We start from the raw sequence: 14,528 nt of genomic DNA, 5'->3' as shown, positions 1-14,528 counted from the left end.
ACGCGACAGTGCGCCAAGTAATTATTACGCTTCTGCAGACTTATCGGCAGTGGGGCAATCCAACATGGCCACATCGGTGCTTGAAGGCGATTTTAACCCCTCTGGCACTGTGGGTGGCTTAAGCGAGGTTTCGGTCGGTTTCGCTGCTGCTGCTGCTGCTGCCGCCGCCGCTTTGTTCATTCGACTCTTTGTATAATCGCTCAAACTGAGCTTCTTCTTTACAGGGCTTGGCTGAGCAGCGGTACCGTTGAGTGACGCTTGACCGAAAGGACTTGACATATTGCTTGGAAAGGGTGATTGTATAATGTTCCCAGCCGCCGATGCAGGAGTTGCGGGAGAGGCTGACACGCTGGATACGTGGAACATAGAAGGCGGTGGCATTTGGACTCGCAAATCGAACGATTTTGTGGTGGTTGCAGGACTTGCACTTGACGCCGTGGTAACCAGGGACGGCCTTGTGTCTGTAGGGGAAACCGGCGGCGCATCAATCATGGCCGTGTTGGCAACAACTTCGGCGGGGTGCGGGGCGACTGGCAAGCTGACCTCTTTCACAACTTCAGGAGAAGGGAATCTTGCGGCTTGCTTCAACGATGGAGAATTGAGGTCCATTTTTACCATTGCCGACGTGACGGAAGTAGGAGATGCCGTCAGACTTCCTCGGCGCTCCTCGCCATCCGCACGCAGACGGTGGCGACTTTCGAGCAAGCGCTTGGATAAAGACGCGATTCGCTTCTTTGGTTTAGGGACTTCGCGTTGCGGGCTGAACCATTCTCCGTCCACATGGTCCGTTTGTACCGAAGCATCCCGATACTCAGGCTGAGGGCCTTCAGATGAACGGCCAGATTGACTAGGCCAGGGATGTGTCGTTGATTGTGGCCTGACACGGCTTGTTGTGTTCGGCGAAACAGAACTCGACGGAGAGCCTGACATGCTGCGGTTAGTGCCAGCATCAACGTACCGACGCTCGCCGGGGCCATTGGGTCCCTGGCTGTGTGATTTACTAGTTCTGGCCTTGTTCGTTCCGGAGGTATTGCCATCAGATGTACGCTTCTTCTTCCTAGGAGGCTGCTGTTGCTCCATCCGCCGAAAAGAATCTTCTACCATAGCGACTTTCCGTTTGTCCCTATCAGTAGGCTCCGTAAGTATACCTAAGGTGTCGAAAGAGCCTTGTCGTGCGGGAGTCATGTCCCGACTTGGAGGTTTGCTGCGGGAAGATCCTGAGTCATTATCGCCTCCGTCGTCCAAGCGTCCTTCACTAGGGGCGCGGCTGTTTGCAGGATTACCGGTGCTGGTGGGGGAGACAGCGTGCGTCTTAGGTTTGCGTGGCTTTTTCTTGCTCCGGGAGACAGACCTCGAGTGTGCCCTGGTTATGAAAGTGCGGTGAAATCGAGCAAACGCGCATTCAGGACCAAGGTCGCACGCACAACCTCCATACTCCGAAAGGATCTGGTATAGCCACGAGGCAATGTGCTGGTAATATTCCATCTGGTTGGGATCAAACTCCGGCTGGTGATGTGCTTCTTCGTTGCGCAGTCCAAGGAGTCGCAGCATGCGAACGCTATCGGGTTTGGGTAGGCGGAAATCCCAAGGTATTGTAATCTGTTCATTCGGAGCAATGTTGCGGTCACTGACCAACCAGAAATGGTATTCGGAACCCCCCGACAAATACGTATCTAGCACGGCGTTGGGTTTGCAACTCCTCCGCACATAACGGGCAAGTGAACCTTCTTTGCGCGTGTCAATGTAGAGGGGGAGATCAGGATGAAAGAAGACGAATGGAAGCGGCGAGCTCAGTTCCGCCCACCGGTTACCCGGATCCTCACAGTATTCCTTCTGTATTCCAATCTGACCATTGAGCTCGATCAAGGGAATATCCTTGTCAATCGCATGGGGTGTTGTGAGATAACGCCAATGTAGGACCGTGTCGGGTGCCACTATGTGCTTCTTTTGCTCCACGACAGGTGTCATTTTGACGGCATCTATGTTGCCAGGAAGGTTTTGAAATACTTCGTCATATTCGCAGCCGGTTTCATGCCGTAACTTGTCGTGATCGCGTGTCCAGAGCGACAGAGCATTCGAAATGGGTAAGCTGGCGAACGAGTTTGTCTGCACGATTTGCATGTCGCGGTCGTCGTTGTATAAAGACAGGAAGCCACTGGAGTATTCATGGATTTCGAAATCGGCTGGAAGATCCGGTGGTGTGGTAGCAGGACTTGGGGGATGCCCATGAGGATGAATATTCTTCTGATACTCGGAAGGACTGCGCTTCGCAGGCTGTGAACTGATGGAATGATTTGGCCGATGCGCGCTCTTGGATTTCTTGTGATGTGATTCGTGGGGTTGTTTCATAGTGGAATCTGAGCCGCTATGGCCATTCAGTTGAAGATCGGTCGGCTTCGATCTCTTCTTGTGGGTCTTGGACGGGGGTCGCTTGGTTTTCCTCTCGGGCACTTCTTCAGTATTGACCTTCGTCCGCCGTTGCCTCTGACGCTCATGAGCGTGCTGAGGGTTAAGCGGCCGAGGTTTGCAATCGGCACAGGAATGGGCAAAGTCCTCTGCGTACGCGTCCTCGATATTGTGTGGGTAGAAACATTCAATATGCTGCCAGGTATCGCATGTTTCGCAGTATATCGTGTTCCCGTCATCGTCAGCAAAACCGCAGATACACTTGATCGTGTACGGTTCTTCCTCGACCGTCTCGGCCTTGCTGGGGACATGGTGTAGCAAGGCAGGCGTTGACTTGGGGCTGAGGAGGGTGGTCTGACTCGGGGGCCACGATATGGGCTTGTAATAGATGGAGCTTTTCTGTCATAATCTAACAGTACACCTCGCGAGGTGGAGGAGTCGCGAGTGTGTCGATGTTGTTGGAGGGGAGGGGAGCCTATTGGAGGAGTCGGATTGTCATGACGAAGCCCGTCGTGTAGTGGCGCGACGAAGGCACAGAATGCAGTGCAAACCCAACTCGAATGAGGAAGTCGGCTACAGTCGTGCGCTAAACTTGTAAGGCTCTCGGAACAAGCTGGTGCTCCCTCTCATCTGCTCGAGGTCGAAGTTGGCAATACTCTCACAGTGGATTCGAGATCGAAAAGGTCGCTATCCTACAGACAAAGGACACGTCGAGGCGCCGGAGGATTCGGGCGAAATAAAGCAGGCCCGACAATAGATCAGGGTCGCCTGGACACGATTTCACCAGAACAAGTCGGGCGCGAATGTCGTGGCGATGGCCGACCCAAGAATTGGATTTCGATCGCGGATGGTTGCGAGTGAACGCTGATTCGGTTGAGACGTGGAACGGGCGAGAGGAAAAGGTTGCGCGCCTTTCGAGGAATAGACTTCGAGGGTGGATCCAGGAAGAGATGAATGCATGTAAGAGTTTCAATTCGAAGGGGAAAAGCCGTTAGGGACAGCGGCGCGTCGAGTCTGCCTTGGAACGATAATAAAGAGAAATGTGTGTGTTTTGGAGAGTAGTAGGGATTGACGAGAAGGCGTAGGTGAGTACAGATGGAGACTGGGGGTATGAGAGGATTGGTGGGCAAGGAAAAGACTTGCGTTGCTGAGAGGGAAGCGAGAGATTGGGATTAGGAAGCGGAGACTGGGATTGGACTGACTGGGCCTAGCAGGAGCCAGCCGAGAAGAGAGAGAGAGACAAGACACACAAGAGTGAGAGAAGAGAAGGAGAGGAAGAGGGAAAGCACCGCTAGGTGTGCCAGCACCACCCACTGCTGCAGCAGCAGCAGCACCAAGCGTTCAGCAGCTTCTAACAGCGTGGGCATGCCATTGACCTACCTAGGTCCTAGGCGTCCTGTAGGTACAGTAGTAATGTACAGGCAGGTAACGCAAGGTAAGGTAAGCCTGGGCAGCCCGCCAAGTAGATTCAACACACACCTAACTTGGTTGTGACTGACTGCTGCTGGCTCGTTGTCCCAGACTGGGACGGACTGGGACTGGGACTTGGACACTTGAGAGACAGGAAAGGAAACAAGAGGTGCAACCGTACTGCATCCCGATTAGGCCTGGTGCCATTGGGGAGCAGCGGGCTGTAAGAAAGTGAAAATACCTACTACCATTCGGAAGGCGGGAAAGCGAGCAGGCCTCTCACCACTCAGATGGCAACTGTCAGTGGCTGCTAGCGTGGCTCGCGCCGCCTGTTGGATGCACAGTCCCTGTTCCCATCCCCCAGGCATAACTCGCCTCCTGCTTCTCTTCTCTTGGTTTGGACCAAGCAAGAGAGCAAAAATACTAACGAGGGGGCTTGCCATGTGCTGAAAAGAAAGCCAAGTCTATGGTTGTGACTTGGGAATGCAGGACAAGTGGTAAAGCAGAAAATAAAAATAAAAATTCACCTTCTTACTCACCTACGTAGATATGTTTTTGTGTGTGGTCTTGTTCTGTTCTAGTGAGAAGTTGTTGAAGCCAGGCAAACTTGCTCCATTTACATCAAGTTGCGATGCAACATGGCGGTAGGTAGAGGGAAGATTGAGTGACAGGCTGGCAGGCAGCAGGTTTGCAGGTTTGCTCTGGGCTGGAAGGGACAGCTAGGAGGTGACACTTTTGCGACCCCCCAAGTACAAAGCAAGTATGTATGCCAACTCGCAGTCGTACTGTATCACCCTCCGAACAAGCCACTAGGCATGAGCAGCCGCCCAGGATCAAGCAACAAGGGAAACGAGGGGTTTAGGATAAGAAAACCTCGGGCGATTCATCCACGAGTAGCGGCGCTCGCGGCATCGCGCGGATGCAAGATTATGGGAAGTGGTGGCCACTCACAAGCCGGCTTTCAAGGGATGACTAGGCTGAAATGAGTTTGGTGTACGGCGACCGCTTGACACCTCGAGCGCAAGAACTCTCGAGTCGATCATCTGGTCCACCCCTGCAGAGCGAGCGGGATCCTGATTGACTGATGTTCGAATGCCTGAGCAGTGGTAGCCTGAGGACAGCAGAAATCAAACTTCGGCCATGCAAGTTGTGGGTTTGGCTTTGCAGGAATAGTGATAAAAAATGATGATGGTGTTGCCCACACACAAATGGGCTTATTTTTTGTTTTTCTGCTGATGAAGAGCTGGAGCCCGGGAGTTCGTCATGCTCGAGTGATGGAAAAGGGAGTGTTCCTCTAAAATAGAGGTGGTAATAATCGCTCCGCGAGAATGATAATGATCGCCCTGTTGATGCAAATAGCGGTTGCGGACCAGCTGGGGGATATTGCTCACGAGTGCGTCGGATTCATAGGTACGTGTAGTTATGAGCGGGCAGCAATATTAATATTGGGAGTTACCCAGATCATCTTATGTTATGACGAAACCGTCGACAACGGTCAGGAAACCCCCTTCCACCCAGCAACGCAACGCCGCACCGCACTGCCAGCCTGCAAGCTGCAATCGTCCCCTATCGGTGTCTCTGGGTCCGCTTATCCTTTCACAAGCAGACAAGCACAGTGTCAGAGACTCCCGTCCGTTCTGATAGGAGTCTTCTGATGAGCAAGTCGTGTTGTTAAGCTGTTAGGTTTCCTCGTTAGACGAAAACCTTCAGTCTCGTGTTGAACTTGAGCCGTCTCTCGGCTGCCCCACGTTGTCGCAAGACTGTCTCGAAATAATTCACCATTGTCCCTGTGTCGGTTTTACGAAGTGCCTTGGGCTTTAGGAACATGCTCATCATCACAGGGGTGATGATAAGCACCACTGTCGTGGTCGACCCTGATGGACAGACAGCACAGCAGGTACAACTGGAGAGAAAAACATCGCAAATGCCAAAAGGCCACAAGGGTAACGTGAGTTTGATAATGAAAGTCTGAAGTCTGACCAATATCAAGAATTACCGTCGCATTTTAGGGTTGTCCAACAGTGCTCCTACGGTTCTACGTATCTTCTTCCAGCTGTGAGTCCTGGTACTCCTGGGAGAGTAATAAGTGCCAGCAAGTAGGCGAGCACATCCAACCAAACATCTGGGGCACGACACAAGTCCTTTCCAGCCTGGAGTCCTGGACTCTTGGAGATTTCCAGTTGGTATGTCAAGTGAGCCCTTGACTCAAGATAGTGTTTAGTACGAGAACTCTAAACATCTTGTAGTCATGCATCATTTCAATTTCATCCGGTAAGAGATAGGACAGCAAGAGACGACGTGGCTTGGAAGTTGAAATGCCCTTTGAAATTTATGGGTACGTGATACCGTCCCATGAGTCGGTGAGGGCAATTCGCAAAGTGCCCATTGCTGGCATGTTATGCGATCTGGCGAAGCCAATACTCCCATCTCGAAGACACCGAAGAGGTGAAGACACCGAAGAGGTGAAGACACCGAAATGCCATAGGGTATGATCCATACATACCCAGCATGCGTGCAATTAACATGCGCCGGCCTCAGGTAGGTAGTTGTTTCATGGTCAAGTCGCAAGAAATGCCGCGAGTCGTCTTTGACTGCTTATTCGCTGAGCTCCTACGGGCGTATGTCTGCCTACCACCGCTGCCAACTCCCACAACGCTCTGCAGCTATGCGTCATCCATAAGGCGACAGCAACGTTTCCCATGCAAATTCCATGGGATCTTCTTCCCTAGTCGTTTTAGATGTATCATGGCGGCGTATTATCACCGGTCTGTCAAGTGTACGAAAACCATTAGTGCTCTAATGCAATCATTTCTATTAATCCATATGTACCTATTGTGCACATCCATCTTGTGCATACACTACTAATGAGTCTGTTGAACAGGCTCACAGGCAAGCAGCTGGAGGGCACATAATAATAAGGTTCGGTGTTTGATTTTCCAGAGTCCAGACCACCTAGCACTGGGTCCCCACCCAGATTCAACAGCACGCTACCGGAGATGCCTCCCGACTTGGGCTTAGGCACTTCAAAAATCTGACCAGTCGTAATCAGACTTGGGATCGTCTGTGGGTCTCAAAGCAAGGGGGGCTGAGGAAGTCTGACCAATAAATATTTAAGGCTCTCAGAAGCGCAAGATTTAAGTGGATACTAAGGTGAATCAATGTGCTAAGGCCGAAACACACAATCAGCCAGCTCTCAGCCAGTGCTTTGAAGGGCTATAAGAATCACACTCCTCCCTCACCATTTCATCTTTTCTTTCCCTTTTTTCTTCTTCATACTTACCTTGCTGGGGCTCGGGGAGATCATGTATTCCCTGGGCCAGGTTGAGCAGTCTCCATTGCACAGCGGGGCACTCGTTCTTCCTATACTATCCTTCGGGGTCGTATTCAGTGGAATTTTTGATATCTAAACTTTTTTTCATCATCATCTGGTGCTTCGCGCATCGTTATGAAGAAGATTGCTCAGATATTGTTGACGAAACTGCCTTGCCTGGTGGATTTTGCTGCTTCATGCAGCCCTACGGATACTACACGTCTTGTATAAATGGACTTGACCGAACAGGGCGTCGCGCCGGTCGATTGGGCAGAGCTTGTTTGTAGGTCCAAACGATGCTGTCTGGCTGTTTCGCCTGCTCTAGTACGTGTGAAGACCGATTTGGGCAGCGTTAATAACTTTGGGTTGCATCTTGCCTGGCGCCGTGGTAGATGGGCAACGTGAGCATACCCAGCTATTTGCCCATGGTATGTTGCCGACCAAAGCGACGTCGAAGCATGAACACAGGAAGCTTCACAACTTCGTTACAAGTCATTACCTTGGAGTTCCCCGGCACACTTCTATCCGAAGCAGTGTTCCACTACATGTATTTATGTCATGTAATGGCTGTTAGCCAGCAATGTGCTCGGCTGTCGTTTCTTACCCTTCACCCAGTCGTGGTCCAGTTGGTGTCAATGAGCCGCCAGACTTCGTCAAGCCCTTGATTCGCATGATGTCCGCAGCCTGTGGGTATCAGACTTTAGCAGGTATTACCAGGGGAGTATGGTTCTCCCAAGCCAAATCTACAATTGGCTTACCTTCTCAGCGACCGCGTAGATGGCCGCCTAGATATGAACCCTGGGTATCATCGACATCACGCCCGCATCCATAACCCTGAGATTATGCGTGCTATAGACCTTCAGTGAGCAGTTGACCACGCCGCCCTTACTGCGCGGCATCATAGCCGTCGTCCCGCTCGCGGTCTGGACGAGCTTGGCGACAGCCCGCAGAGCCAGCGCGAGGACCTCGACGTCGACCTGGTGTGACAGAACGCGCGGGTAGATTCGCGCGTCTACGGGCGGCGACGTGGTGGTGCTGTCGAATATGCCCGGGGAAGACGCCTGCAACCGCGCCGCGCGCGAGTACGGTTGCATGACGCTGACGGAAAGCTATCCACACGAGTTCGCCATGTCCTCGGAAGGCGGGCGCGTGGTCGTCGGCCAGCAGGGGATCCAGGAAAGCCTCTCGAGCGGCGTAGCCGGCGCATAGGGCCACGTCGTAGCTGGGTGGCAGGAACAGGGACGCCTTCGGAACGGCGCGCCTGAATTGCTGCTGTGGCTGCTGCGATCAAGGGGTTGCGAGGTTTTCAATGCCCACCGCATCGCGGAGAACGCCACTGTGTTCACCAAGGGGCCTGTCCAGGGGCTAAAGTACAATTGATCTATTGATGCTCTATAAATATTTGTTCGGTTCCGCGTGAATTTATCTAACGCAGCTGAATACAGTGTATCGTTCCCGTTAAACTTGCTCGATGTAGTAATCTCAGTTGAGTATCTACCACCAATTAGCACATGCCGTGACAACACACCCACGAAAAACGCCGCTCAGAGTCATGATCGAGTTGGATCATCGGATGACCTTGGAAGTTCTGTCCAACGCCTGGCAGGTTAACTGCAACCTCGACGCCGAGCTCATGGAGAAGCTGCGATGATTCAAACCGCGAAATTTGCAATAGCATAGTCGAAGATACAGCGCCAGCCAACAGAATCACCTCCTTGTTGCACAACACGGTGCACCCTGATTGAGCTCGTAGAGTTTTCGGCGAACTATCTAGGAGGCACACACAATCAGTCATTGGGGAAGTGCTTTGGTTTCCACGGGCTAAGATCGACTTGCCACTACACCCTTGACCGCGATGTTCGGACGATAAGGGGAGTCCGGGGTTCGGTGTGCAGTGCGTAGAATACAGGTTACGTCGCGACAAAGCCGGGTCGAGGTATGCAGTACGGACGTCAAACGGTGACTGGTTGTCCGCCGACATACTGCTAGGTACCATGTCCGCTCCAGTTGCCACGCTGCCTTCAGATCATCACTGTAAGGAGTGCCAGGCTTGTGAACGCCTTCTAGCAAGTTCTCTGGCTCTCACATTAGTCTGAAGTTTCGGAGAGCCACTTGGACGGCTTACGACACTGGTTCTAGAAATATCGTGTCTATCCAACTTGGACCGCAGCGTTTTGGCCATGAGAAGACAAGTCATTGTGGATATGCAATCTTCGCTGAACGGTGTTGGTGTTCATGGCGAACTTCTCAGACTAGACAGATCATCGAAACTCTCAGACCAGAGGTCTCCAACGCAACATCTGATCTCTTACCTCTAAAAATACGACAATGTTCTATTCCATCACCTTCCGGATTTATCAAGAGCCTCCCAAGCGTCGTAATCGGCCCTGGAGCCTCGGATCCTGCAGAGGCCGTTCAGAATCGTACCTGTACCGATGACTCGCCCTTGGCCAAAGGAGATGTATCGGTTGCCGATTGCTGTCTCTAAAGCCGTTTGCTAAGGTCCAGCCATACCAACGAAGATCGCCCAGTCCGGTTCCACCAGATGTCATGACATTCTGATTTCAATCATCTCTGTCTAAAGTAATGAGTTACTTTCGGAGATATGGGGCTCTCTCGTGGTCACTTACAGATCCCCGGCTTCGATTAGCAAAACTAATACTGCTCGTTTCGTTAGAATGAGTCCACATGCCTCAGTTTCGTGTTGTGAACAACCCACCTCTTGGGTTCTGCGTCAGGCGATGGGCAGTGACCAATCCCTCATGCCGGCACCAACGATGATATAGTCGTAAGGCTCATCAGTCGGAACTGGTGTTCCATCATCTTTGTCAATCAGAATGTAGTTAGATAGGGCGACTAACATAGCAACTATGAGTCATGCTGCATGGCTGAAATCCATCTTGTATAGAGGACAACAGCTGAGGGTGGGTATGGCTTCAGGCGATGGGCTTCTCCAGAACATCAACCGTGGGGAAACCGACCAACTCGGCATCCATAAGATCTTCAATCTGGCACCACCCCTTTACAGAAAACATTACACAAGGAATCTCGCGATTTCTAGGAACAAGTATCAGCGTTTGCCACTTTCAGCGCTCCCACGTTATCATCTGCCAGAAACCCTCATCGCTTAGATTACTGGATGCCATATCATTGCACTCATTGTCTGCTTGTAACAAGTTAGGCGATTCTAGCAGCCTGCAGTATGGCCTAACCTAGGACATGTTTGCTCAACACTTTTCTCCCTGATATCATATGGGTGAATGAGCAGTATCATTACCATCCTATTGATCGGAACATTAATCATTCGATATTTGCCTTTAATTACAGCAGCCATACATGCCCTTCGTAATGGCGTTTTCTTTGATTTTGTCAGTCTTGGGGAAGAGAGGAGGTCGGGACCATCCAGTCAACAACCCCAGACTACAGCTGGGAGGACAATTTCTGGGGCTTAATTGTGACTGGCTCTCCCCTGGCTTACTTCCCGTTCCTACGCCATGGATCTGTGGTGACACACCATAGGTGGCACACTCTTCGAGGTCTAACAATCAGAGTAACAGCTCAGCAGCAATCATAAACATCAGTTCGCAGGCCAGGATAATAAATCTATAAGTACCTAATTATCATGTAAGTGCCATTATCAGCTTCCAGATAAGAGTCTTTGCAAACTGATGTCATCGCCCCCGCAATCATGGAAAACATCTGCAATTGGCCGATGCCGGCCTGATGGACCGAATTTAGCACTGGAGGGCGTGAGGGTCAAAGTTCGACTCCCCTTCCCTATCTCTTATCAGATCCAGCGAATCCTGAGTCACTGTGCATTCCACTGAATGATAGACTCAATAATAACCTACTCACGGATCCCGGCCTTGAAGTGCAGAGAATGCATTGCATGTATTGAGTGCTTGGATTACGACCAATTCATAAAGAAGTCATCAATTTCCACTCGTTGTCTGAATATTCCGGAAAATGCCACCGTCAACATGAGTTTGCGGACGACTGCCTTGAAGAAGGCTAGTTCTAGCTTCCATGTGAGTGTGCCTGTTCATTACTCATTCACGTTTCACGATACCGCAGAATGGCTGATCCAAAATAATAGACCCCGAACTTCCCCGCATGCCACAGAGGGATTTCTACCAAAATAACCGATGGCTCCTCACTGCAGTCACCGCACCACTCTGGGGCATCTCGAAGTGGCGGCGGGCTTGCGAACTCGGTAGCATCTAGAAAGTCGAGATTTGCTTCAATACCAGAAGCACAGAGGCAACGCAAGAACATTGACAGGGTAACCTCATTGGCATTCAACTGTCGCTGAGTTTGGCTAATGATAACGTCAGGATTTCCTGGTTTCTGTATTGGAAACGTCAGTCACGAAGCGCGATGCACGTGCCTACATCAACAAATTCGCTCCCCTATTGGAGAGAAAGAGGATTGGCTTTAAGCAACAGATAGCAAAATCAGCAGCCAGGGACCCATCCCAGGCCGCTCAGAAAGATGGCCAAGATGGACCGCAAAGCACCGTCGAAGATGCGACACAGCAGCCACATTATGTGGCTATAGTGAAGTTCCGGGCTCCCCAAGAAGCAGACAACAGCACGATTCTCGGAGTGGCCAAGTCCCTCAGCGCTTTGAAGACGCTTGGCTTGATCAGCATTGTGGTCGTGGACTGCGATGGCGTGACTGGAACCGATTCTGAACGCCGCCATGCCATTGATACGCAGGCCAACCGTATCGCAGAAGCGATCGACTGTTTTGATGAAGAGGGAGCTGTGGTTCTCGGCACACCACTGACTATAGGGGATTCTGTTGGTAAAGGAACATCACCTTATGTGTCCGAAGATCTCTTCGTCACCGACTCCAGCAGTCTCTTGCAGTCGTTGCAGGACGATGTCATCCCAGTCATACCATCGGTCGGGGAAACGGAGCAAAGCATCGCTTATAAATGTGTCGATGCCAACGACGCGGTCCTGGCTCTAACGAGACAACTGTCAGGGCTCCAATTCCTGGGACAGCCGACAGAAGAGAAGCATATTATGCAACGACTAAAGGCTACCGAGGTGTATAGGCTGATAATCCTAGATCCTGTCGGAGGCGTGCCCGCACACAATCGCGCCACAGGCCGTTACATGTTTTTGAACCTAGAGCAAGAGTACGAAGAGGTTACTCAATCTCTTGCGGAACCAAGCTCACATTCAGAATCGAACGATCCGGGAACAATGCAGGAAAACCAGCACCATCTGCGGAATGCACAGCTGGCCCGGAAGGCGCTGTCACTTTTACCCCCCACATCGTCCGCGATTATAACGACGCCTCAGGATGCTGCTAATGAGCGTCCCCAGGATGAGGCCGATTCTGGTTGGCCGTACGTGGGCACGCGTAGGAAACTCAACCCGCTCATACACAATCTTCTCACAGATAAGCCTGCGCAGTCATCGTCTCTACCGTCTGGAAGGTTCACTCCTGTGGTGTCTTCCAATGGCGCAGCTCAGTTGGGTTCAAGCACGACGCTGGCCAAGCGTGGGATGCATGTCACGATCCTTCCGGACCCTCGAGTTTCGATTTGGCAACCACCTCGGCCAGGAGAGCCACGATTGAGACTCACCGATGCCTCCGTAGACCTCCCCCGGCTTGTACACCTAATCAATGACTCCTTTGGCCGGAAGCTGGATGTTGAGCATTACCTTAAGCGGGTCGAGGAGAACCTTGCAGGTATAATCATCGCTGGCGAGTACGAGGGCGGCGCCATCTTGACATGGGAAAAACCGTTGGATGTAGATGCAAGTGGGGACGTCGACCCCTCGAGATTAGTCCCCTACTTGGACAAATTTGCTGTCTTGAGGAAAAGTCAGGGTGCTGGAGGCGTAGCCGATATCGTCTTTAATGCAATGGTACGGGACTGTTTCCCGTACGGGGTCTGCTGGAGAAGCAGAAAAGATAACCCCGTAAACAAGTGGTATCATGAGCGATCGGCGGGGTCGCTCAAGATTCGAGACATGAATTGGGCGATGTTCTGGACGACACCTGATCTGGCCTTGGATGAACAGAAGTTCAGAGACTATGAGAGCGTCTGTCGCGGAGTCGAGCCATCTTGGGCAGATAAGAAACAAATCGTAGACTAGGTAGGGTGGAGAAATCCACAGTCTGGATATTATGTACTCACAGGCCACTCAGGGCCTTGACGAGTCTTGTGTGTAATTTGTACGCTCAAGACGACTGTCCCTTTCCTAACATCTTCAAGACAACTCATGCGCAGCTGTTCACGGGGAACCAGGACCTAGATATCAATAAAATCACAATCTATGTATGATATCAGTGGTCCAGTGGGAATATAACATCGTGGGGCACGGCCAGGGCGGTCAAGGCGGGTTTGCGTAGTGGGGTTTCCGATAACACTGACTCGACCCCCAGGGTAGCTGCAGCATCCTTTTTCTGTTCCTACCTGGCGAGGATGAATATGTTCATACACAGTGAAGCAGCAGCCGAGTCGATTACCTAAGTCGACGCCGGAAACAGACAAAGGCAGAGGTGCCAAGCGCAACAGTCAAGGCCCGAGGTAACAGCTCAAGTAAAATAGAACCAGTATCACGTAAAAGCCAATTCCCTTTACACATCGTTGACTATGCGTTTGGGCATTTCCAATTCGGTGCGGGCGGTAAGGCTGGCTCGGTTTCTGGTATTGGTAGTTCTTATGACAACACAACCAGCGGAACTGGGCTTGGCGGGGCAGATTTACGATATGCCAAGTGCCCTGGGCCGCTAGCTGGCCTGGTCACCTAGTAAGTGGTAGTCATGCAAATCCGGCTATGATATAATGGCAGTGGGCTAAAAATGGAACCATGAAAAACTCGACTGGTGTCAGGGTCGCCTCTCTCTTGAGTCTTTGCTCGTCCACCTGGGCAGCCTGACAATTGGCTGTCCCTCTGTCAGTATTTTCTGGCTTGGCCGAGCGAGAACGATGGGTTGCGATGGGCTGCGATGGGCTGCGATGGGCTGCGATGGGCTGAAGAGCGGGCAGGCCAGGCACAGGGCCATTGTACTATGTACGTACTACTGGGCTGTGGTTGGCCAGCTAGGATGGTTGCGATCCGTTGCGGCGTTGCCAGGTTGGAAAGTTCTGGATTGTGCAGGAAGGCTCAAAATAGACCCTGCACCCCCCCCTGGGGCGTAGGGGTGTGCTTAGAGGAGGGGAAGACTGTGTCCTATTACTTACTCGACCCGCCCACGCCTGTCGCAAAGCCGGGAAAGACGTGGTTAGTAGAGTAGAAAGTGCACCAAAAGACTCTTCCCCCACCCCCACCAAAAACGCAATCCGATCAATAAACACAGCACATTTGCGAACAAACTCGGGCAGCATCCAGACGAGCGCCAACTTTTTTTACGACCCGGTCTATCAATCACCAACATC

General features: G+C 51.7%; 3 protein-coding genes across 3 annotated transcripts; 1 reads left to right on the top strand and 2 right to left on the bottom strand.

The window, feature by feature from the left end:
* Nucleotides 1–24: 24 nt before the first annotated feature.
* On the bottom strand, nucleotides 25–2,812 carry PG994_013015 (PHD-finger domain-containing protein; the record flags this gene model as incomplete). Its single annotated transcript, XM_066864424.1, has 2 exons — nucleotides 25–2,707; nucleotides 2,766–2,812. 2 exons carry the CDS (start codon nucleotides 2,810–2,812, stop codon nucleotides 25–27), a joined length of 2,730 nt encoding a protein of 909 aa, XP_066709385.1.
* A 5,199-nt stretch (nucleotides 2,813–8,011) lies between these two features.
* PG994_013014 (uncharacterized protein) lies at nucleotides 8,012–9,107 on the bottom strand (the record flags this gene model as incomplete). The annotated part of the gene is made up of 3 exons (XM_066864423.1): nucleotides 8,012–8,404; nucleotides 8,655–8,863; nucleotides 8,912–9,107. The coding sequence occupies 3 exons, from the start codon at nucleotides 9,105–9,107 to the stop codon at nucleotides 8,012–8,014; spliced, it is 798 nt and encodes a 265-aa protein (XP_066709384.1).
* Nucleotides 9,108–11,106: 1,999 nt separating this feature from the next.
* Nucleotides 11,107–13,242, top strand: PG994_013013 (uncharacterized protein; the record flags this gene model as incomplete). Its single annotated transcript, XM_066864422.1, has 2 exons — nucleotides 11,107–11,154; nucleotides 11,461–13,242. The coding sequence occupies 2 exons, from the start codon at nucleotides 11,107–11,109 to the stop codon at nucleotides 13,240–13,242; spliced, it is 1,830 nt and encodes a 609-aa protein (XP_066709383.1).
* Between the last annotated feature and the right edge of the window lie 1,286 nt (nucleotides 13,243–14,528).

This window comes from Apiospora phragmitis (assembly GCF_038363925.1).
Source record: "Apiospora phragmitis strain CBS 135458 chromosome Unknown utg000011l:1.0-3236445.0:1.0-3240683.0, whole genome shotgun sequence".
Lineage (NCBI taxonomy): Eukaryota > Fungi > Ascomycota > Sordariomycetes > Amphisphaeriales > Apiosporaceae > Apiospora > Apiospora phragmitis.
This window is presented reverse-complemented; position numbering and strand designations above follow the sequence as displayed.